We start from the raw sequence: 24,918 nt of genomic DNA, 5'->3' as shown, positions 1-24,918 counted from the left end.
TCAATGTAGCTGCAGGACAAAACAAGGTTGCCCATTATCATCTTTATTATTTGCTCTAATTCAGGGGTGCCAACTTGAATAAAATATTGGGGAGGCCCAGCTAAGCCCTGCCCCGCATAATCAATCACAAGATGTGGTGCATGCACACCATTTGAATGGCAATACCCATCAACTTTGGGGGGCGAGCCCCCTCAAATATTTTACTGGGGGGGCAAAGGAACCTCAGCCCCATGAATTAAGTCCTAATTGATAGAATAACAAGAGATGATGCATCATGCAGAAAAAGTGGATTGGAATAACACCTCTCCAGTCCCAGAGTTCAAATGGACTGCTCCCTTGAAGCTGAAGGGAAGGCGATTTCACAAGCAAAAGAGAGAAAGGACTTTCTTTAAGCAGCAGCTCAGAATTAAACTGGGGAACTCTCTGCCACAAGAAGAGGCAGCGGTGGCTTCCAAGCTGGATGTTTTTAGAGAGGGATTGGACCGATTTATGGAGGGAGGGGACAAGCAGATTCGAGATGACGAAGGCGGCAGCAGCAGAAGTGAGAAGAACGTGCTCCCTGCCCGCCCCGAAGAGACTGCCGGTCAGAGTCCGCCAACTTGGCTCTGCCTAAACCCTGCTGGTGGCTGTTGGTACTTTTTGTTCCGAGACGCGCCTGAAGGCGGCGATGACGAGACGGCGTTCGACCTGGGTCCGCTCTGCGCCTCTTCTCTCTTCTGGACCTGCGCCCCCTGCCGCTCTGGCAGGCCCGTTTTCCGGCGACGCTTCCTCCGCACATCCGGGACCCTTTCCCTCTGTGGGCCCTTCCTGCTTCCGGTCCCTCCCTCCATCGGCGGCGGCGGCGGCGGCGGCTTTTTCGTGAGGCGATGGCGGCGGTGCGGGGCCTCCGCATCTCCGTGAAGGCGGCCGAGCCGGAGCCCATGGAGGTGGAGGAGGGCGAGCTGCTGGTGGTGCAGGCCAGGCCGTCCCCGCCGGGCCCAGACGCCGCGCCTCCTCCGCCCGACGCCGCCCCCGCCGGAGGAGAAGAAGAAGAAGAAGACGACGACGAAGACGATGAGGACGACGACGACGGGGGAGAAGAGGAACTGGAGGTGCCGGTGCGGCGCTCGCTGAGGGACCTGCTGCCGGTAACGGAGACGGGGTTGGGGCGGGGAGGCTTTGGGCCTGCAAAGTCGGGAGAGGAGAGAGTTCCCTTGGGCATGGGCAGAGTGCATTTTCACCACGGGTGGAGTGGCTTCGTGCCCCCCATCCCCACATGGCGGGCACCCTCCTCACCCCTCCGCACCCGCCTCCTCACTCGGGGCCGGGCTCTGGCGGGTTGGCAAGGGCTCGGAAAAAAAAAGGATCCCTCGTGGCACTCTCAAGCCCCACGTAGCACGGGGTCAGCTTTTGTTTTTTAAATGGGTTACTGTTGCCTGGCAGAAAGAGCCGGCTGGCTGCACTTGCCCTTTGCCCAGGCCGAGGGAAAAGCAGCAGCAGGTAGAGGCGGCCTTGTGAATTGTCCCTACGAAGAAGGACGCCTTGTTTGGAGCTCTCGACGGAAGGTGGGCAGCAGAGGCTTCCAGCCGGTGGTGGGCTCCCCCCTTTTATCAGTAAACCGTTTCTCGTCTGGTGTCCTTTGGCATTCTGAGGCCTCAAAAGCAGCACCTTCTATGTATGGCCTGATGTAGAATTGTAGCTTCTTTATCTGCTTTACTTATGATTTTGCTTTTTTTTTTTTAGGACACCAGCAGAAGATACGAAAACAAAGCCGGGAGCTTCATCACTGGGATCGATGTCACTTCAAAGGTATTCCGTGTGTGCTTGGAGGTTTTACACCAAACTTGAAACTATAGCACAGGCATGTTCAACTCCCAAGAGACTGCAATCTAATCCCACTATAAAAAACTGGCAGTGATCTATCCATTGGATTGACCAAAGGTGTTGAGCTTTTTTGAGGGAGCCTTCACCAAAGGTGACGAGCTTTTTGGGGGGAGGAAGACCCAAAGTTGTTGAGCTATTTTTTTTGGGGGGGAGCTTTCAGGATCATGCAATCAACCAGAATAATCAAGGGACACCCTGCGATCGAACGGTAGATTGTGATTGACAGGTTGGATATGCCTACTATAGCAAATGGTGGGTCTCAGACTCAGTTGGTCTATTTATCTACAGCTGATATCATTTGTTATGTTGCTAGTTTTTTATGCGTTCAGTTGATAATGGGCACCTTTATGTTTGTGACACAAGCTAACTTTGGCTGTTGCACACAGTATTTCTGTGCTGTAACACTTTATTGAAGAGGCTGGGTTTGTTACAGGGGTTGAGCCAAATGGCTCTTTCTGTGGTTTTGTAGCCTATGTAGGTATTTTGAAGGGCTGAGAATGCCACTTCTGGAAGCGTAGGAGGCTCGTAAGGTGGCAGCTGCTGGGAATCCATCATCATCATTTTATTTGTATGCCGCCTTTTCACAGTGAAATCAGTGCTCAAGGCGGCTTACAATATGAATAGATATATATAATTACAAACATAGCAAAATAGTCATAAAAATAAATAACACATTAAAATCTACATAACCAAACCGAACAATTTCCACATAAAAATAAAGATGCAAAAAGTTAATATTGGTTAATATCAGTAACAGCAAAAGCTACCAACAAAACTTTCTCCAAAATACCCCAGTCCTTGTTGGGCAGCAGCCGCAGCAGTAGTCCTTATGTGGCCAGCCAGGCCCTGCCTTAGGCCAGGTGGAGAGAGGCAGCTCAGCAGCAGTTCTCAGCAGCTGTGGATGGCTGTGTCACAGCTACATGAAGTATCCGAGTGTCACGGCATTGAGGCTGCAAAGTCCCTCTACTGCCCTGTTTTATAAGAAGGAGTTTTACTTCAGAAAGGAAACTTCCCTTTTTGTTGGGGGTCTGCTGGTACTAGCGGTAGAATTAGGACTTGCTTCCGAACAGCCTTTTATGCCAGTTGATGCTTATCTTCTGAGAGGAAGGTTCCAGCCATCAAACCCAAAGAGAGTTTGTGTCGCCAAACTGTTGTAACTATGGTGGTACCTCGGGTTAAGACATAGCTGCCAAGTTATCCCTTTTTTTAAGGTTTTTTCCCTTATGCTGAATAGGCTTCCTCGCGAGAAAAGGGAAAACTTGGCAGCTATGGGTTAAGAACTTAATTCGTTCCGGTGGTCCGTTCTTAACCTGAAACTGTTCTTAACCTGAGGTACCACTTTAGCTAATGGGGCCTGCCACTGCCACGCGATTTCTGTTCTCATTATGAAGCAAAGTTCTTAACCCCAAGTGTGAGGGACAGGGGATATCGCGAAGTCCCTCCCCTCCTGAGTTCAAGCCCGTCCCCGAGCAAAGGGGAAAGCAGGGAGAGTTCCGATTCCAGTGGGGAAGCAGGAAGTCGTGTCCGAGGCTCAGGCAAGGTAGAGGAGCCAGGGTCCCAGGTGGGACAGGAAGGGGCAAGCAAGGGGGGAAGACCCATCCCCCCAACTCCAGAATTACGCAGGAAGAGGAGGGGCAAGAGGATGGGTCTGCCAAAGCTTTTGTGTTGGAGAAAGACGCGCCAAAAGCCATTAGGAGGTTCTGAAACCGACTGACCACATCACTCCGTGTAAATAGCAATGACTTGAGCACTGTAAATACGCAGCACCAATAAAAGAATAAAATGCAGAGCTGCGTGGCGTCGTTACTCTGAAGTAGTCCACTCCGGCCACCGTGACAGCAACCTCCTAATCATTTTTGGGCTACTTTGGAGTTGCCGGGATGAGCGTGTCAGAGGCGGAGAAGTGGCGGCAGATCGCGGAGCAAGCCCAGCTAGAACTGCAGCAGCTGTCGCTGCAGGCGCAGGGAGAATTGAAGGCAGCTAAAGAGGAGACTAAGAAGGTCCAGGACGACCGGCTACAACTTGCGGAACAGGTGAGAGAGCTTCAGGAAAAAGAGCAGCAATTAAGGGCGGTGGCGGTAGACCTCCAAAACAAGCTGGATGCAGAGAAAAACAAGGCGGGAGGGGCACCCCAAGTCCAAGTGCTGCCAGGAAGGAGAGCTGGGACCCTAGTTAGCAAGTTCAATGGAGACCCGAAGGAATTTCAAGGCTTTGAGACTGAGATTGTGTATGCTCTTGAGCTGCACCACGATGAGTTCCCTGATGATGAGCACAGAGTAGCGTTTATTGTGGAGCACCTTACCGGGGCAGCCAGGGAGTGGCTAAGACCGTTAATTGCAACAAGGAATCCTTGCATGAAGAATGTCAAACTATTTCTAGAAGGTTTGAAAACGATGTATTCGTCAGATAGTCATATGGACCAGACTAAGGAGGAACTTCATAATTTACGCCAAGGAAATATGACAGTTCGCGCGTATTGGGCGAAATTCACCATGCTGGTGCACAGATTGGGGTGGGAACTGGGGTCCCCCCCAATGCAAGCGGCGTTCTACTTGGGGTTGCATGAGGAGGTGAAGGATGAGCTCTCGAGAGGTCCAAAGCCCAGTGATATGGATCAGCTGAGCAAAGCGGCTCTGGCGGTGGGGGTGAGACAGGAATCCCGGTGGAGCGACAAACAAGCAACGCGCGCAAAGCGGGCTTGGTTCCCACGGTCGCAGGAGAAACCACTCCCCCAACAACCCTTTCAAGCCACGCCTGGGGCCAGCCAGGACCAGGAACCCATGCAGATTGATAGCGCGCGCGCGCGGGCTTTTCAAACCCCAGCGGCGCCAAGACGCAAGGAGGGAAAGGGCGGGAATTGCTTTCTCTGCAACTCCCCCCAGCATCTCGTCAGAGACTGCCCACATCGCAGGGAGTGGCAAGGAAGGGCGGGAACGGTGGTGCCCTCCCCCACTGACGCAGCACCACAGCAGGGAAACGGGAAAGCCTGGCTGCAGGAGACAAGGGGCAGCAGCCAGGCACAGTCAGCAGACAACAGCCCCAGCCCACCCACCCGCACAGAGAGGAGCAGAGCCAGCCCACCCCTCCCAGAGCAGGAGTGGTTCTAGAAGTCACGCTAACGCTCCCAAATGGCTATCCCCTGACAGTCCTTGCCTTAATTGACAGTGGTGCCTCAGCGAACTTCTTCTCGAGAAACTTTGCAGAAGAGCACCAGATCCAGCTTCTGCAGCTGGATTTTCCCCTTCACGTGGCAACCATTGACGGCAGAGAGCTGCTGGGGGGGGCCATCACTCATCAAACCCCCCCCATGAGAATGACGGTGGGAAGGCACTCAGAGACACTGGCATTCAACGTCACCACCATCTCAGACCCCCCCATCGTCTTGGGCATGAGCTGGCTGGCGCGCCACGACCCCTCCATCAGTTGGCACCAGAGATGCATCACTTTTGGATCGGACTTTTGCCTGGAACATTGCATGCAGCACCAACCAGGGGAGGGGCCTCCGATAGCCACGGTGGCCACCATGCACGTCAAAGGGGGTGAGGCGATACCCAAGCCGTACTGGGACCTGCAGGAGGTCTTCAGCGAAGCGGAGTCCGACCACCTACCCCCACACAGGCCTTTTGACTGCCAGATCAACCTGGTGCCAGGGGCAACTATACCCCCAGCCAAGCTGTACGCCATGTCAGACCAGGAACTGGAGGATCTGCGCGCTTTCATCGACAAGAACCTCAAGCGGGGGTTCATCAGAGAAAGCAAGGCAGCAGGGGGCAGCCCGGTCTTCTGGGTGGACAAGAAAGACACGCAACAGCGCCGCCTGGTGGTGGATTTTAGACGGCTGAATTCGGTGACAGAGCCAGTGGCTTTCCCCATGCCCAGAGTGGATGATCTCCTGACAGCAGCACGCAGGGGCAAGATTTTCACCAAGCTAGACCTGAGGGGGGCGTACAACTTGATCAGGATCCGGGAAGGCGATGAATGGAAGACCACGATGTTCACGCCTCTGGGCTCTTTTGAATATCTGGTGATGCCCTTCGGGTTGCAAGGGGGCTCAGCCTGCTTCCAGGCCTTCATGCACCACGTCCTGGGGTCCCTCCTCTTCAAGAACTGCCTGGTCTTTCTGGATGACATCCTTATCTATTCCAATGACCCAGTGCAGCATGTGAAAGATGTCAGGGAAGTGTTGCAGCGCCTGAAGGAGAACCACCTGTATGTGAAGCTGGAGAAGTGCAAGTTTCACACCAAGGAGGTGGACTTCCTGGGCTACAAGCTGTCAGACAAGGGGCTGGCGATGGACAAGGACAAGGTGCAGGCCATCCTGGACTGGCACAGCCCCAGGACGCGCAAAGATGCCCAACGCCTACTAGGCTTCGCCAACTTCTACAGGAAGTTCATCAAGAACTTCTCTCGCGTTACGGCTCCCATCACTGACTGCCTGAGAGGCAAGCAGAAGTTCAGGTGGACACCAGAGGCGCAAGCAGCGTTCGAAAGCCTCAAGAGGGTGTTCGCCTCGGACCAGAACCTGTTCCACGTGGTCCAGGACGCGCCCCTACGCATTGAGACAGATGCTTCTGAGAAAGCTGTGGGCGCCATTTTGTTGCAACTGGACGCCAACAGGGAGTGGAGACCCTGTGCCTTCTTCTCCAGGAAGTTGACACAGCCCGAGCGCAACTACACCGTGTTTGACAAAGAACTTCTTGCGATCCACGCTGCGTTCAAACATTGGAGACACTTCCTGGTGGGCGCCAAGCACCCCATCCAGGTGTGCACAGACCACAAGAACCTGGAGTTCTGGAGAACTGCCAGGGTGCTCAACCAGCGGCAGATACGGTGGGCAGAGTTCTTCTCGAACTTCAACTTCTCCATACACTACATCCCGGGAGAGCAGAACGTCAGGGCGGATGCCCTCTCCCGCAAGCCAGAGTACATGGAGGAGGAGGAGCCACCAGCCCCAAGGCACATTTTCCCCCCGTCGGCATGGTCCTGCGGAGCAGCAGTGGTGAGCGAGGCAGAACTCACAGCACTGACGGCAGCGGATGACTTTGCCAACCGCATCTTCAGAGACCTGAGAGGGGGGAGGGAGCAGGCAAAAGACTTTGCAGAACGCAGAGGGCTGCTTTTCTACAAGGGGGCACTGTACCTGCCCACCACCCAGCTCAGACGTACGGTCCTCAAACAGATGCACGACAACCCAACGGCGGGGCATTTTGGAAGGGACAAGACCACTCACCTAGTCATGAGACACTTCTGGTGGCCAGGGGTGAGGGAAGATGTTCGAGACTATGTACGGGGCTGTGACACCTGCCAGCGGGCAAAGGTGGTCAGAGCAGCGCCACCAGGGTTGCTGGAGCCCTTAGCCACGCCACACAGGCCGTGGGAAGTGCTGTCCATGGACTTCATCACAGATCTGCCTTCTTCCCGGGGTAAGACCGCAGTGTTAGTGGTGGTGGACCTCATGTCCAAAATGTGCCACTTTATACCGTGTGCCAGGGCAGTCTCTGCAGAAGAGACAGCCAAACTGTTTGTTGATCACGTTTTCAGACTGCATGGATTACCTTTAAGGGTTATTTCGGATCGTGGCCGCCAATTTGTTTCCAGGTTCTGGCGGCGGCTCATGAACCTCCTGCAGGTGGAGGTCAGCTTGTCGACGGCTAGACACCCGCAGACCAACGGACAAGCGGAGAGGGTCAACGCCATTCTGCAGCAGTACCTGAGATGCTACGTCAGCCAGAGGCAAACGGACTGGGTGGATCGCCTGCCACTAGCAGAATTTGCCTACAACAATGCAGTGCACGTCTCCACAGGGGTGTCGCCCTTTAAGGCCAATTACGGGCGCGACCTCAGATCTTTCCCAGAGAGGGAGGGGGAGGAGGAGGAGGAGGGCCCACAGGCTGAGGATTGGGCAGAGGAACTGGAGACGGTGCACCAGCAGCTCAGAGAACACTTGGAGAGGGCCAAGGAAGCGTACAAAACGGGGGCAGATCGCCACAGGCGACTAGGGGAGGTCATCAGGGTGGGGGACAAGGTGTGGTTGTCCTCGGAGGGCCTTCCCACCAGAGGGAGGTGCAAAAAGCTGGCACCCAAAAGGCTGGGCCCCTTCACGGTCACGCAACAGGTCAACCCGGTGGCATACAGGCTGGCACTGCCAGCGGACATGAGGGTGCATCCAGTGTTTCATAGATCGCTGCTGTCGCCGTACAGGGAAAGCAGCAGGCTCCGAGACAGCGAACAAACCCCCGAGGGAGGGGGGGAGAGGGAAGGCAGGGAGCAACTCAATGAGGCCACGGCCATCCTGGATTCAAGGTGGGGGGTGGGGGGACTGGAGTACCTCATGGCATGGGAGGATGCTCCACCGTCCCAGAATGAATGGGTCCCAGCCACTCAGATACAGGAGGAATTCTTGGTGGAAGAATTTCACGCCCTCTTTCCCCACAGACCCAAGCCCTGGCACAGGGAAAGGGAGGGGGAGGAGGAGGAGGCACGGGAGAGCAGCTCCCCATGGCGCTGGGAAGCGGAGTTTGAGGAACCAGAGGATGAGGTATGGGTGTCGCCAAGATCCACCCAGTCAGAGGAAGGAGCAGATTGGCAAAACATTTTTACCCCCACCAGCTCTGACGCCACGGACTTTTTGGGATTCCCGTCCGCCCAGGCGGAAGGGGGGGGCTCGCAGGACTGGGGGGAGGTATTCACACCAACGGGCTCGGAGAGCACTGAGTTCTTAGGCTTCCAGTCGTCACCGACACATGGGGGGGGCCTGGGGAGGGGTGAAGGAGAGCTTGGGAGGGGGGTGGATGTGAGGGACAGGGGATATCGCGAAGTCCCTCCCCTCCTGAGTTCAAGCCCGTCCCCGAGCAAAGGGGAAAGCAGGGAGAGTTCCGATTCCAGTGGGGAAGCAGGAAGTCGTGTCCGAGGCTCAGGCAAGGTAGAGGAGCCAGGGTCCCAGGTGGGACAGGAAGGGGCAAGCAAGGGGGGAAGACCCATCCCCCCAACTCCAGAATTACGCAGGAAGAGGAGGGGCAAGAGGATGGGTCTGCCAAAGCTTTTGTGTTGGAGAAAGACGCGCCAAAAGCCATTAGGAGGTTCTGAAACCGACTGACCACATCACTCCGTGTAAATAGCAATGACTTGAGCACTGTAAATACGCAGCACCAATAAAAGAATAAAATGCAGAGCTGCGTGGCGTCGTTACTCTGAAGTAGTCCACTCCGGCCACCGTGACACCAAGGTTATTGAGAAATAATATATATATATGATAAGAATAATATTGGAGAAAACTGGATATTGAAACCTGCTTAACCTAAATCATATATCCCAGTTTTACAGCACCCTTTAAAGTACGCTTCACGCAGAGTATACGCAGTCAGAAGTTGACCTGGCTAAGAAAACACCACCAAGAGCGTAGGGAATTATCTCCCTTATATGAAACCCCTTACTAGCTGCACACTTGTAAAAGTATGCAGATGAAAATATAAACGGTTGGGTTTCTTTAACTGAAATACAAACTGACTCTAAAGAGACTTTAAAGATAAATGCTTTCTCTCTTAGCAACATTCCAACCTTCAACCCATTCCAAACCTCCCACAAACTCCCACATAATTCCCATTAAACTACCCAAGAATTAACAGCAAACTAGCTTTATAACTAAGCAACTCTCATACTAAGATTCAACTGGGAATCTCTTAAACTGAGAACAACTGAGAGAGTGATCTACTTAGAGATGAATCTAACTAAGAGATACAGGGAGGGAGATAGGGAAAGATACAGGAAACTGAATGCAGATTTCCAAAAAACAGCAAGGAGAGACAAGAGGGTCTTCTTAAATGAGCAATGCAAAGAAATAGAGGAAAACAATAGAATGGGGAAAACCAGAGATCTGTTTAAGAAAATTGGAGATATGAAAGGAACATTTCGTACAAAGATTACCATAATCAAGGACAAAATTGGTAAGGACCTAACAGAAGCAGAAGACATCAAGAAGAGGTGGCAAGAATACACAGAGGAATTATACCAGAAAGATATGGAGGTCTCGTACACCCCAGGTAGTGTGGTTGCTGACCTTGAGCCAGACATCTTGGAGAGTGAAGTCAAATGGGCCTTAGAAAGCACTGCTAATAACAAGGCCAGTGGAAGTGATGATATTCCAGCTGAACTATTTAAAATTTTAAAAGATGATGCTGTTAAGGTGCTACACCCAATATGCCAGCAAGTTTGGAAAACTCAGCAATGGCCAGAGGATTGGAGAAGATCAGTCTACATCCCAATTCCAAAGAAGGGCAGTGCCAAAGAATGCTCCAACTACCGCACAATTGCCCTCATTTCACACGCTAGCAAGGTTATGCTTAAAATTCTACAAGGCAGGCTTAGGCAGTATGTGGACCGAGAACTCCCAGAAGTGCAAGCTGGATTTCGAAAGGGCAGAGGAACCAGAGACCAAATAGCAAACATGCGCTGGATTATGGAGAAAGCTAGAGAGTTCCAGAAAAACGTCTACTTCTGCTTCATTGACTATGCAAAAGCCTTTGACTGTGTCGACCACAGCAAACTATGGCAAGTTCTTAAAGAAATGGGAGTGCCTGATCACCTCATCTGTCTCCTGAGAAATCTCTATGTGGGACAAGAAGCTACAGTTAGAACTGGATATGGAACAACTGATTGGTTCAAAATTGGGAAAGGAGTACGACAAGGTTGTATATTGTCTCCCTGCTTATTTAACTTATATGCAGAATTCATCATGCGAAAGGCTGGACTAGATGAATCCCAAGCAGGAATTAAGATTGCCGGAAGAAATATCAACAACCTCAGATATGCAGATGACACAACCTTGATGGCAGAAAGTGAGGAGGAATTAAAGAACCTTTTAATGAGGGTGAAAGAGGAGAGCGCAAAATATGGTCTGAAGCTCAACATCAAAAAAACCAAGATCATGGCCACTAGTCCCATCACCTCCTGGCAAATAGAAGGGGAAGAAATGGAGGCAGTGAGAGATTTTACTTTCTTGGGCTCCTTGATCACTGCAGATGGTGACAGCAGTCACGAAATTAAAAGACGCCTGCTTCTTGGGAGAAAAGCAATGACAAACCTAGACAGCATCTTAAAAAGCAGAGACATCACCTTGCCGACAAAGGTCCGTATAGTTAAAGCTATGGTTTTCCCAGTAGTGATGTATGGAAGTGAGAGCTGGACCATAAAGAAGGCTGATCGCCGAAGAATTGATGCTTTTGAATTATGGTGCTGGAGGAGACTCTTGAGAGTCCCATGGACTGCTAGAAGATCAAACCTATCCATTCTTAAGGAAATCAGCCCTGAGTGCTCCCTGGAAGGACAGATTGTGAAGCTGAGGCTCCAATACTTTGGCCACCTCATGAGAAGAGAAGAATCCTTGGAAAAGACCCTGATGTTGGGAAAGATTGAGGGCACTAGGAGAAGGGGACGACAGAGGACAAGATGGTTGGACAGTGTTCTCGAAGCTACGAACATGAGTTTGACCAAACTACGGGAGGCAGTGGAAGACAGGAGTGCCTGGCGTGCTATGGTCCATGGGGTCACGAAGAGTCGGACACGACTAAACGACTAAACAACAACAACAACAAGAGATACAGAAGGCTTTCTGGCAGAGCCTTATATACAAGGAGCAATTAACATAAATCTGTTAATAGCCTGTGGGCAATTAACAGAAATTAACAGATTTCTGTTAATAGCCTGTGGGCAATTAACAGAAATCACCTGCACCTGTTTCTCTTAAACAGACAGTATTTACATTAGACCGGCTCTAAAGTAACTTGACTATTCCAAAAATCCAACAGAGGTACCACTGTACCTCAAAAGCCAGCCTCTAGAATTCTCCCTCAGATGTTTGCATCCCTGTTTTAAGCCACTTCTTTGGGCACTTTTTGCTGCAACACTAACTTGGCTCTAGGTTTTACTTCACCCACCATACTTACTTTGGATTTCGTCACCCAGTTTGGGAGAGGCAGAAGTGTCCAAACTGCATGGAGGCTAGTTGTAAGGAAACAGGCCTGTCATTCCTGAAGTACCAGACCATAAGTTTTGTTGCTGTTCTGTGTCAGGTAATGAGGCAATCCTCCGTCAGACGAGGGATCATTTAGCTGTAGGGTTTTGTGATGAACTTTCTGTTCCTCGTGTCAGGAGCCTGCTGCTGTATGACTCCTGGTTTGCCTATGATGCCTGACTAGCTGGCTGTTTCTGCTTTTGATGCATTTGCTTTTTGTAGGAAGCCATCGAGAAGAAGGAGCAAAGAGCAAAGCGTTTTCATTTCCGTGCAGAGGTGAATCTTGCACAAAGAAACGTGGCGTTGGACCGAGACATGGTGAAGAAAGGTATTTGGAGCTGTGTGTGGCTTAGAAAGTGACTTAAGCAACAAGACATCTCCTTAGTCTTCTGGAGCTTCCGTCTCCTTTCCGTTTCAGGGGATTCCAGAGCTGGCCTTTGTGAAGGAGGGGCTTTTCCTCCTCATGAGTTCTCTTGTTTCATAAAGCAATAAAATCTATTTACTTGGGAGAAGAGGCTGTTGGCGGAAAACTTCCAGTTTTTCACAAGCTATCATATCTGTAAGAAATGTCTTGTATAAATTTGTGGAGCCTTCTGGCTGAGCACTTTGGATTACAATGTTTAAAGTGTTCATGTGTAACAGGGGCTATGGGGAAATCAATATGTAAAATTTCTGGAAATTTTGAAGCATTGGGAAGAATCAGTATTTCCTGGGTTGTTTTTTTTTAAGAAAATGGAAATATATGCATTATTTATTTCTTACCAGCTCTAAAGTTAGTTTAATACTAAGAAGTATAATTTGCTATGTTCTTCTAAATGTAATGATCACAGAAATAATATTGATATTTATGTGTTAAGTTATACATAAGCACATAAAATATACTTTTTACTGTTAATAAATTTAGAAATATAAATGCCCCAGTTTATTAAACAAGAACTGCAAATGCTAACATTAGACAGGCATGCTAACTATACCGTTTCAGTTGGCAACACAGACATAATCTAGTTATGTATGCCTATTTTTGAGGTGATTTTATTATTGAGAATTAATGTATGTACACTGCTTAGACTTGTTATTATTAAGTGGTTTATAATTATTTTTTTACATAAATATGCCCCCATGTTAGAGATTGAGCCCAACAGAGCTTGGCTTTACCTGTTGACAATATATAGGGAGAGGGCGAGAGAAATGATACTGAATCAGCATTTTAGTAAACTAAAGGATTTTTAAAAATTGGAAAGAAGAGTCAGTTTTATCAATAAACTGGAGAAAGTGCTGCTACAATGCAAATAGTTTTAAACCCTCTCTTTAAAACATAACTGACTCATTCTAAAATAATCATTTTTCTCAAACCCTGCCCCTAAAAAATGCCTCATGAGGTGGATTGTTCTTTTCCCCACCATCTTCCTCTCTTGTGGTTCTTTGCTTCTCTGCAAATTGCAATGAGTTTTTCATCATTGTCGGCTAGCGAGGCCTCTCGTGCCCTTCCTTTCCCTTTCCCCATCGTGTGTTTCTCCCTCCTGTTGCTGGCAGCTAAAGGAGATAATGGGTTTCTTTGCAGCGATCCCGAAAGTCCGGCTGGACACCATCTATGTTTGTGGTGTTGATGAAATGAGCACCCAGGACATCTTTGCCTATTTCAAGGAGTATCCTCCTGCTCACATCGAGTGGCTGGATGACACTTCATGTAAGTTGCAGAGGGTGTGTAACCCCCCAGCTCTCTTGGCTGATGTGGGGTGAATTGGGCCCAGGTCTGTCTGTCTGTCTGTCTGTCTTGTCCCCCTTCTCTCCATTCTGTGTTAAGATGCTAGCAGTGCAGGGTTGTTCATCTCATGCACAAGACAAACCGTAACAAAGCTTCATGCTTGCCCTGTGCATTGGGACATTGCAGCACTGCCATTTTGTCTGGCTGTGCCACCGACTGGCTCTCTGCTTTGCTTGAAGGCAACGTTGTCTGGCTTGACGAGGTAACAGCCACACGAGCGCTCATCAACATGAGCTCTATGCCTGAGGAGGAGAAGATGAAACCCCAAGAAAACAGCAAGAAGGTGGCGGTGGTGGAGGCAAGCAAGAAAGGTAGATGCTTCTGGAAGCTGGCCTTTCCTTGTTCTCTGGGGAGGGGGTCCCTGAGCTCTGGTCTTTGAAGCATGGCTCGCCTGGGCACCTGCACTCAGAGCTGCTCAGTGCACATGTGGAGTGCCACCCTTGGGACCAACCAGGGTGGCACTTCGGCTGTGTGATGTACTGGTTCAAGGCCTCACTGTTTCTCAGCCTTGCAAAGGACAAATCCCATTGTAAAGCCGCTGCTTCCTGGAGCTCCTTCAAGAAAAGGCAGGCTACAAGCAGGGTGGCAAAAGCCTAGGGGTCAAAGTTCAGTGTGCTTTGTCTCTGTCACCAGGCAGAAAGGGCTCTTGGATGGCAGGGCTGGGAAGGACCTCTGAGAGCTGCCATATCTGCCAGCGGAATCTGGTAGCGTCAGGCAGCTTTGCACGGTTCATATATTAAAAATTGGTGTTTGTGGTCACATTTTCATCCTGGCACATGGGACCCTCAAGGCGGCTATGAATAACCTGCAGCCCAGGTTGGATGTGCTTATGAAACTGCTTGCTTGGCACTGAGTTACATCACTGAGACAACGTTGAATGTTTTACAGAAAGGGCCTGAGCTCACTGGCGGAGCAACCCCCTTATATGCAGATCCCTGGGATCACGGAAAAACCCCAGGGTCACAACCATTGTTAGTGCTGCTCAGAGCAAAGCCTTTCAAATTAATGGATGTGACTTCACTTATGCCCTTAAATTTCAGCGAGACTGACATTGGTTACACCCCCTCTACCCGAAGCCCTGGAGAGCATTACCAGTCAGTGTATGCAGTACTGAGCTGGAGAGACCAGAGGCCTGTCTCGGTCTCATAGGGCAGCATCCACTGTTCCTTCAGGGCTCCATGCCTTTCCCAGCCCCACTGCTGCTGCCTGGGGCCATTTGCATGCAGAGCAGGTTCCCTGCCTTTCAGCTGTGTGCCCTTTTGAATATCACCATCCCTTGCTGTTCAGTGAGAAAGCAAAGCTCTGCCTTGAGAGTGTGCTCAGTTGGGTTCCCTCTTGTAGATGGACTTCTCCTTCTCAGCCCCATGTGGCTCAGGGTGCTGGTGTGTTGTTGCACAAGCTGCCTGCTCCTCTCCCCTCCTTCCTGTGGAAGGATCCCACTTCGTGGTTTCTATGGAGTTGTGGCAGTTGGAGGTGGTGAAGCAGCGCATCATCCAATGGCACACACCACCTTTTGACATTCATTTTTGTGTGCACTTCATTTCAGAGAAACAGGAAGAGAGCTCTGATGATGAGGCGGAGGAGGGCGAGGTGGAAGACGACCATCCAAATGAGACCGAGGTCAGTGCAGGAGGCTAGGGCAGGAAATTTTCACTGCTTTATAGTTCCGTGGAAAATTCACTAGTAAAGGTGAATGGGTGCTAGCTTCAGATAAACATTAGGTGAACTTGACAGTTTCAAAAGAATAAAAAATAAAAGTAGAATAAACGTGCTAAATTAGGCATGATTCACTTGGGCATCCAAACATTTTCTGATGCAGACTTACTCATTTCCCCATTTGCCTAGCAATATTTTCTACTGCTTTCTGGGTTTGAGAACTGAAAAAGGATGGTTTATGGAAAGTAGAAGAGGAAGTATTTTGCATAAGTTCATATAGCTGATAGACAAAGAATCATAAGTATTTTGCTTTCCCCCCTTCTTTTCTCTTAGTTTTTACGTTTAAAAAATGCTTGGTACTTGAAGATGTTGTTGTTATTTATTATGTTGTTATTTATTACATTTGTATACCACCCTATACCTGGAGGGTATTCTGTATCATGTTTTCCTTGTTTTTCAAGCTGTAATAAAAAACTGATAATGTTAAGGCTGCCAGAAAGAGCATCTTTCAGCCATCAAATACTTGGCTATTTAGCCATATAAGAAATCTTCTCTCTTTCTCCTCCCTGCTCCCATGGAATGTCATGAGAAGGCAAGCAGAGTCTTGCTGGAGCACACCAAAGTGGTCTATCTGGTTAAGCCTCCTGCTTCCTCCCCTCAGAGGGCAGCTACACGCTTCCAGAAAGCCCTCCCCCACCCCTTACTGGGATCATTCTCTGAACCCTGGGGTACAAGACACTAAGCTTCTCCTCACCCACATTGTGTCTTCAGGCGAAGCTGAAATTTCTGCCCCTTTTAAACAATCAGGCCTTTGTTGTAGTTTCCGCCCCTGCAGAGAGATTGAGCCTGACAGGTGTTCTTTCTACAGCTGGACACTCTCTCCCAGGCAGAGGAAGACTCTCTCTTGCAGAATGACCTGCGTCCAGCCAGTAAACTGGCCAAGGGCAACAAGCTCTTCATGAGGTTTGCTACCAGAGGTAAAGTGCTTCCCTTGCAGGAATGGTTTGTTCTAATGTAAAAGCAAACAGGACAGGCGGTTCCTCCTCCAGCAGGACTCTCCCACTCCTTCCTGGCTTGGTCTTAGATGCTCTATGAAAACACAACATTTTCTGAGGGTAGGTGGGTGGAATGGCAATTTAGTCTTCCCCTGGCCTTTTTAGTTGTTGGGGTGTGTGTGCCTTGCCTGTGCTGCTGCCTTGCTGATTAAAATTGCATCCTGTTCTTTGAATTGTTTTCGATTGTGGGTTCTTGATAGGATGGGCACTTTTAAAGGAAGTATCCGACGGTAGTCCCTGAGCTTGTGCTTTGCTCCTGCAGATGACAAAAAGGAGCTTGGGGCTGCCAGGAGGAGCCAGTATTACATGAAATATGGGAATCCCAATTATGGAGGCATGAAAGGCATATTGAGCAACTCCTGGTGAGTGAAGGAGGCAGCCTATAGCTCTGTGGCCCACCCTGCTGGGGAAGGGAACAGACAGGTATTTCCTTCTGTTCTTGGTGGTGGTGTATGTGACAGCTGTGTCCTCTCTTTGTGGCTTTCCAGGAAGCGGAGATACCATTCACGCAGGCTCCACCGCGACGTGATTAAAAAAAGGACTCTCATTGGGGATGATGTTGGTCTCACGCCTCCTTACAAACATCGCCACTCAGGTACCAGAGAGCTACAGGTGCAATATGTCCCCATGTGGTTTGTGGGCCTTGCAAAAGCAGAGAACAGCAAAGCCTTCCTTTAGGGTTCCTCTTCCCAAACAAAGGCAGCAGCTGGATTCTGCATGCAGGCAAAACCCTTTGGCAGAAGAAGCTACTGGCTTGCAGAGGGGCCTCGTGGAATCAGCATGCTGGGGAAGAGGGTGACCTTGCTTGCCTTCAGGGGCTTGAGAGGTTCAAGCCAACATCTCTGGTTGCTTGAAGGTGTGTGGCTGCTTGAGGTGCCATGCAGTTTGCTCTTGGGAACCCCAAGGGCATGTTGAGCAAAGACCTTTTTGTTTTAATTTGCTTTGCTTATTCAAAACATGGTTAGTTTGTTCCCAGAGTGGCTTAGAAATCAGTAAAAAACATGACTGTCTCTGCCTTCAAAGTCTAAGAGATATGGCCTGAAAGGAAAAAATGGAGGCAGGAAGAAAGATGCAAACTCAGGCATCAGTTGTTAAGCTACAAAGGCAGCCAGTCTCTGAGCACAGCCAAGGGAAAAAGACCCTCTTGCTGCCCAATGTCTCGTCATTAAAATATGTTGGGCTGGATTTTTCATTGTTGCTGTTCCCTGTTTTAGGTCACATAGAAAGCCTGTATGTGTCATGCGGCTTTGGCTCTGAAATGTGGCATTAGAATACTGTATATTAACCCAACAGCCTCTAAGGAGAGAGAAGCCTGGTAATGAAACACCCTGAAAAGCAGGCAGGGTGAGGAATGGATATTTCAAGGAAGTACAGAAGAGTCTTGTGAGAACAAAACTGGTTCTAGTAAGCTGAGCCAGGCTAATTCCGGCTGACTGCCGTTTGAAGGCACAAAAATCACTCCTTATGAAAACCAGAAATGATTTTTTAAAATACAAACAAACATCCATACAAGATTGACAAGAATACAAGGGAAAACGTTTTATTCTTATACTGTTAATTTAAAAACCAACACAAGAACTTCCCAACAATATTCTGGAAGTTGTGATCTTTTACTTTAATTAGCAGATAGCCCATTTATAGGGCTTATTTAAAGAACTGTTAAAATCCATTTCATATTATTTCTGCTATTGAGTACAATTAATGATGGTGATTTCAGAGCAGAAAGGCTTGTGTTGGGATGCAAATGGATCCATTTATTTTTCCCTTGGCCTTTGCCTACTTTATTTCCCCATGTGCCCCTTGCTGCACCTTGGTAGGGTGGGTTCTGCCCCAGTACGGACTTTCCAGCTATTGCTGGGATACTTGGGAAGGTGGCGAGTTACCCTTTTTTATACGTTTTCCAGCAGAGACCAGGAGAGGTCATCTTCCCCCCTCAAGGGTGTTGCTGTGGTGAAGGGTTTCCTTCCCAAGACTGTTGGGCTGGGTGACTTTGAGGTCGCTCCCTCCCAAATCTGCAGTTCTGATGCTGTCTCTTAAAATGACTTTCTTGCCCTTCAGGTTTAGTAAATGTTCCTGAGGAACCTATTGAGGAGGAAGAGGAGGAGGAAGATGATGATGATCAGGACATGGATGAAGACGACCGGGTGGTTGTGGAATACAGGGATGAGCTGCAGGCTTTCAAGCAGTCGCGGGAGCGGAGTGCCTCCCGGCGGTCCAGCGCAGCCAGCGAGTCTGACTCGGATGAAATGGACTATGACCTGGAGCTGAAAATGATCTCCACTCCCTCCCCCAAGAAGAGCATGAAGATGACCATGTATGCCGACGAGGTGGAGTCTCAGCTGAAGAGCATCAGGTATGACCACTAGGCCTCTGATTTTCAGAAAGGCATCCTGGTGAGGCAGCAGTGGTCTGAGCCATCCCATTAGGGCCAGGAGGGGGAGGTGGTGGCCAGAGTGCCAGTGTCTGAGCTCTGCCTTTTCACAGATGGCCAGGCCTTCTGCATTCAAGGCCTTTAGTTTCCCTGGGAGGCACATCCCCATTGGCTCAGTGGGGCAGAGTGTGAGAGGGTCTTCCAGCTACGCAGGGGGGATTTGCATCTTTATTTTGGTATTAGGCCTGATCTGCTAGCCTCTCCACCACTTTTGGGAGCACACAGAGAGAGAGAGGGAGAGAGGAGAAACAAAAGCAATGTGCCTCAGCCTTTTTTTTTCAGGGTGCAATATTGACCCCACTGCCAACAGGCACACCTGCACCCCAAAAAACCCCTCTCCCACGCAGAAAGGCCTTTTGAAAAGCCGTGGGCCAATTAGGAATTGTTTTTCTTTTTTCCTTAACACAGGAACTCGATGAGAGCAGATAGTGTTGCAGCCAGCAACATCAAGAACCGAATTGGAAGCAAAGGGACTTCAGAGAAAGTGGCTGATGTGCGGCTCCTCTTGGAGGAAAAGCGGCAGGGAAACCCCAGCCCGCGCCAGCCACTGAACTCCGTGAGATCAGGTATGGGGGGGGTCCTCTCTGTCAGGGGCCTGCTCCAGTCTGCTTCTGCTTTAGGGAGATCTAGTTTTTGTAAGCGTTTTTGTACTATTGCTATACAGTGCCCTAGAAGCACTTTGAATACACACAGTACAGTGCATTGTACATAAATAAGAAAATTATTTGCTCAAAGAGGAAGGAGATTCATGTCTTTTGTATGTTCAACAAAGTCACCGCTGAGATCCCCCCAACCCTCCAGTTTCCTTCCATTTCCCTTTGCTTTGAAGCAAACGTGGTGAAGCCACAGATTGCTGTATTGCCTTCTGATTGGCCCTTTTTATCCTTAAAAGTTGCCTGCTGGGAAGGTCCTCAGCTTCAGCACCTACCATGCTTCTACATGCCACCCTGGAGCTGGAAAGGCAACGAGGATCATTGCTACCTCTCAGAATCCATTTCAGAAGGGGACGCTTTGTAATCTCATCCTGGGCCAGCTCTCCCCCTGCCTTCCCAGGGTTCTCTTCCTCCTCTGCTCCACCTTTATCCTCTCCCACCCTTCTGTCACTGCTGCCCTTCCGTCTGACTTCTGGATCAAAGGCTTCTTGCCATACACACAGTTTGGTACGGGTGCTTTGCAACAGGTGGAGGAATGTGGGGACAATAGCAAGCAAAATTAAGTCCAGCGGGTGACTGTTTCTTCCGTTGTTTCCAGATGTTCGGCAGAGGCTTGGCAAGAGGCCGCATTCCCCAGAAGCCCACACCCCACCTGGAAGCCCCTCCACGTCCCACCGTGAGCCTCTCTCCGATGTGCACAGTCGACTGGGCATCCCCAAGCAGGACGGGAAAGGCCTCTACTCTGATACCAGAGAGAAGAAGTCAGGTCAGTCCTGGGGGAGAAGGTGCTACATAATGTCAACTTACCTTGCCTATAGAAACAATGGTGGCCCGGAGAGGACCACAGAATTGCCAAGTACGCTGAGGCTCAACCATTGGGCAGAAATGATAGTGTGACAAAAGCAGATTGAGCAGGGATTTCAGCATGGTGGTGCTGACTGGGTGGATCAGTCTCTTGGCCTAACTTTCACTCCTTGTTGCAAGGCGAGAATTTCACTTTGCACTTCTTGGAAGATGAGTATGTTCTGGCTTGTATCAAGAATTGTTTCCATCTGTACCAGCCCTGAAAAGAGTGGCTTGGTGGAACTACAGTCAAGGAAACACAGGTCCCAACATTTGGCTCTTTGTTGTCTCTCCCCTCCCTCAAACCAGCTGTTAATGTCCACCCACCCTCCCATATTCAGGATTACCCTCAAGAGAGAGATGTGCTTGCATAGTCAAAGAAAGAGCAACAGTGCTGTTGGGTTTTTCTTTTTATTTGGTTCCGATTGCAGAGTGGAATGAGCCACTGTGAGAACAGGATGCTGGACCAGATGGGCCATTGGCCTGATCCAGCAGGCTCTTCTTACGCCTCTACCCTTACTGCTCTCAGCAAAATAACTAAAATGAGAAAGGCTGAATCACTGATACCTTTGTCTAAATGCTGGGGAAGCAAGGCAGCTTGCAGGCTTCTCAGAAGCAGCATGTGGTTGGCTGGTGTGAGGACAGGATGCTGGACTCAATGGGCCTCCTTTGGCCTGATCCAGCTGGGCTGTTCTTATGAATGAGGGGGATGCTTTGGTAAAGCAGGACCACACTTGAGCCTCACCTTCACCCTCGGTATGCAGAGAATGTCAGGGCTCATTAAAACCCCAGTTTGGGCAATGTGTCACTCAGAGTTGGTGCTTATCTGGGAGTGCCCCTTTTCCTTGCTGCCAACAATTCTTCCAATCTCTCTCTCTCTCTGTATATTATTAGCAAACTTATGGACCCGTTTAGGATCCACAGCAAAGGTGCAGGAGAAGGTCCCCGAGAAAGCAGAGAAGTCTTCGGCCTCTCCCGAAGAAGAGGACTCTGAACTCCAGCGGGCCTGGGGGGCCCTCATCAAAGAGAAGGAGCAGTCTCGCCAGAAGAAGAGCCGCCTTGACAACTTGCCCTCGCTGCAGATCGAAATCAGCCGGGAGAGCAGCTCAGGCTCAGACACAGAATCGTGACAGCCTTGGGGGTGCTGCTGCTGCTGCTCCCAGGTGACTGTTGCCCTCGGCCCCAAAGTGGGAGCCGGGCCTGGCGTGACCCAGGAGCCTCTTGCCCTGCCGAATGTCCGATCCCTGCGGTGCAAGGTGGCCCTGTGGGGCAGAGAGAGGTGACCTTGGCTGAGAGTGCGTGAGTGAATGTCTGTGTGTTTGTTCCCCTAGAAAGCAGTTGGGGGTTTTGTAGGAGACTTGTATGTTCTTTAGGCTTTCCATGTACTGGTTTCTTTTAAGAGGGGGGAATGGTTCCAACAGCTTCCTCAAAGGATATGGGACTTTCCTTGATGACTTTCTTGGTCCTTCTCCGGGTTGCCTGCTGGCCAACTGGGACAGGCTCTGAGGACCAGCTCCAGCAGCCGCTGCTACCTACTCTTCCTCCTCTGGAATGATATTGAATGCAAATCCCAAGTGAAGGCAGCAACAGTCCATGCCAGCAATGCTGGATAGAACCCACCAGAACTGGCTTTCTGTTTCCAGGATCCTTTCCTACTTAAAATGAAGATTGAACAGTTGGAAGCCTCTGAAAAGGGTACACAAAATCCCGAAAGGTGCTTTTTCTTTGTCTTTGAAAGTAACTTTAAAATTATTTCCATCTGTAACGTTCAAATGAAATCCAGCATTGGAAATACTAACTTTTATATATATATATATATATTTGTGATTTTTATTTTTTGCTGTTGGCTACAGTGTGAAAGCTACCATGGTGGTTTCATATGTCCAGTTCAAATTATATATATATATATATATGAAGAATATGGTTGTGTGTGTGCATAGGATTGAATGGAAGCTCCGCCCCATAGTGTGCCTGATTAGAGCCTCTCCTGTGCAGGCCCTTTTGAAATTATCATTGTTCTTTGTAATAGTAGTAGTAGCCTTAGAAGTATTTATTGCACTTATTGCCCTGCCCTTCCTCTCACAAGAGTCCAGGGCAGCTTGCAACAATCCACAAAACCAACATCTGAAAACAAAGCAAAATCACAATTGGCAATAAAGTACAGTTGACAGTTACATCTATTACATTACCTAATAGAGGCCTGCAGGAACAAAAAGGTTTTAAATTACTGCACTGCCTGAATGCATGCAAAATAAAGGATAGCCAGGTTGCCACAGGTGCAGAGAGGGACAGAGCTTTTGTTTATAGGCTGTCAACTAGTCCAGCACCTGTACAGCCTCTCCTGATTCTGATGGAACAGAGAGGAGCACGTAATGTGTCGCCTGCATATTGATGATGATGCACCACAAATCTGTACTACACACCCCAGCAGGAGATGTTAAACAGCATGTGGGACAAAATCTAGAACCTTTTAGGCTATACAACAAGGCTGCCAGGCGGCTGAGCATCTGTCTGCCAGTGCTGCTCTCTGGTAGTGGCCCTGCAAGTAAGAGTAGAACCACAGCAATAAATGCCAACTCCCAGAGCTGCTCAAAGAGCATACTGTACTAAGATCAGTAGTATTGAAAGCCTCAGAGGGTTTAAGCAGAGGATAGCACTCTGCCCCCTGCATCTCCTAAAACAAATCATCTGTTAGGGTGACCAAGGCTGGCTGGGTGTGGTACTCAGGCCTGAAGGCAGAGTGGAACTGGTGGGAGCCGCTGCAAGGGCCGGTTTCTGGTGGATTACAGCCCTCAGCATAGGAAGTGTGCCTACATTCTGTCACAATTTCTGTTCTCATGACATGAATGTCTTTGGTTGATTCCTTCTTCCTCGCCCCAAATGTCCCCCAATGCCAAAGGTTGTTTCTTCTTCCTTCTTCCTTGGGAAGCTCTTCTCTGTGTGGCTCTCCCTCCAACACCCTTCCCCCTTTGTTCTGCAGGAAGTTGTGAAGCAATCTGAATAATTTTTGCCTGTAGCAGAAAAAGTGACTGCCTTGCCCTGTTGAAGTATTCCATGAGTCTTCCATCTTTGGGTTTTCTGCCTATTCCCCTTGGCAAAGTGGGTGCCCCCCCCCTTTCCACTTTTAACCATAGATAAACGTTTTGGGCTTTGGGAAATTGAGGGATCATGAGCTGTGAGCTTTTATTTCAGAGAAGAGGAGCCTAGGAAGCAGGGAGGATAAACTAACAGCATTTGGTCTCTAAAGCTTCCTTTTTAAAAAATTTAACTGAACCTCATTCATGTGTTTAAATATGGCTTCTCAAGATCATACCTGACAAAAGTAAGTAAATGCAGTGTTTTATCATTGTAAGAGACTGTTCAAGTGTGTGTGCCCTAAAGCCTGATATGTAGCTACCTATCAATACAATTAATACTTTATCAAAAATTCATGTTGCAAGTAAAGTTCCTACCCTGGACTTGGCAGATCTCTTTCACTGTCTGTGGAGCCTGGAGCCTTAGTTCTGCCTGCCATGTATTCTGCAGAAGAACTCTGCGACAGCTCAAGCAGAGTGAGCAAGTGGATGGCTTCATAGGCGGAAAAGTGGCTGGGCAGCAGGAAGTTGTGGCAGGAGGCCTTGGAACAAATAGCTCAGCCTTTTCCAGGGAGCAGAAGTACTAGAAGGCTGCTTCTTTGTGCAGGTTGGATGTTGGTAGCAAGAGTGAAGCTGTAGCTCCGACTTGCTGTTTCACTTGCATGTTTCAGGTGCACATTTCGTTGGGTGCTCTTCCCCACCCTTCAAGATGGAGCAAGCTGTGAGGCCAGATGAACAGACCGCAGGCAGTAGTTGCTTGGTGGTCTTCAGAGAGAAGAGGGCTTCATTCCTTTGGGGGAAGCATCTAATGTATACATTCATTGTATTGCTACTTTGGAATGTTGCTGGCAGAACTGCTGTGTATCATCTGGAGTTCCTGCTTGCTGGTGGTCTTCAACCTGGCAGGGCTGCAGTCGTTGGGTGTCTTCACTCAGAAGAGAGTCCCCTTCCAGCCAGCAGGGCTTCTTTCATACAAACACAGGAACATTAAAAGAGCCTGCCAGATCGGGCCAGTGGTCCATCTAGTCTAGCCTCCTGTCCTCACAGTGGCCAACCAGATGCCCTTAATGGGAAACACACTAGTGCATGGGTAGGCAAACTAAGGCCAGGGGGCCAGATCCGGCCCAATCGCCACCTAAATCCGGCCCACGGAGGGTCCGGGAATCAGTGTGTTTTTACAGGAGTAGAATGTGTCCTTTTATTTAAAATGAATGTCTGGGTTATTTGTGGGGCATAGGAATTCGTTCATTCCCCCCCTCCAAAAAAAATAGTTCGGCCCCCGACATTGGATTGGCCCCCTGCTGAAAAAGTTTGCTGACCCCTGCACTAGTGGGACTTGAGCATAAGAGCCTTCCCTCCTGTGGTTTCCAGCAATTGGTATTCAAAAAGAGTGGAGGCAGAGCAGAGCCATCATGGCTAGTATACATGCTCCATGAATTTATCCAATCCTCTTTTAAAGCCGTTAAGTTACCCTGTTTCCCCTATTTTAAGACGTCATTGTAAAATAAGCCATAGCAGGATTTTTAAGCACTCGAGGAATATAAGCCATACCCTGAAAATAAGACATAG

At 49.4% G+C, this 24,918-nt stretch overlaps 1 protein-coding gene across 1 annotated transcript; it reads left to right on the top strand.

Annotated features, from left to right (window-relative positions):
- Positions 1–40: 40 nt before the first annotated feature.
- Positions 41–23,702, top strand: NCBP3 (nuclear cap binding subunit 3). The gene is made up of 13 exons (XM_035139917.3): positions 41–1,127; positions 1,723–1,788; positions 12,095–12,200; positions 13,434–13,559; positions 13,817–13,948; positions 15,184–15,257; positions 16,162–16,270; positions 16,611–16,710; positions 16,837–16,943; positions 18,407–18,701; positions 19,188–19,345; positions 20,031–20,198; positions 21,170–23,702. The coding sequence occupies exons 1-13, from the start codon at positions 867–869 to the stop codon at positions 21,403–21,405; spliced, it is 1,938 nt and encodes a 645-aa protein (XP_034995808.1). The 5' UTR covers positions 41–866; the 3' UTR covers positions 21,406–23,702.
- Positions 23,703–24,918: the final 1,216 nt, after the last annotated feature.

The sequence above is a fragment of the Zootoca vivipara genome, chromosome 14, assembly GCF_965207765.1.
Source record: "Zootoca vivipara chromosome 14, rZooViv2.hap1.1, whole genome shotgun sequence".
In the NCBI taxonomy this organism is placed as follows: Eukaryota; Metazoa; Chordata; class Lepidosauria; order Squamata; family Lacertidae; genus Zootoca; species Zootoca vivipara.
Note: the sequence above shows the minus strand (reverse complement) of the source record. Positions and strands in the feature narration are given on the sequence as shown.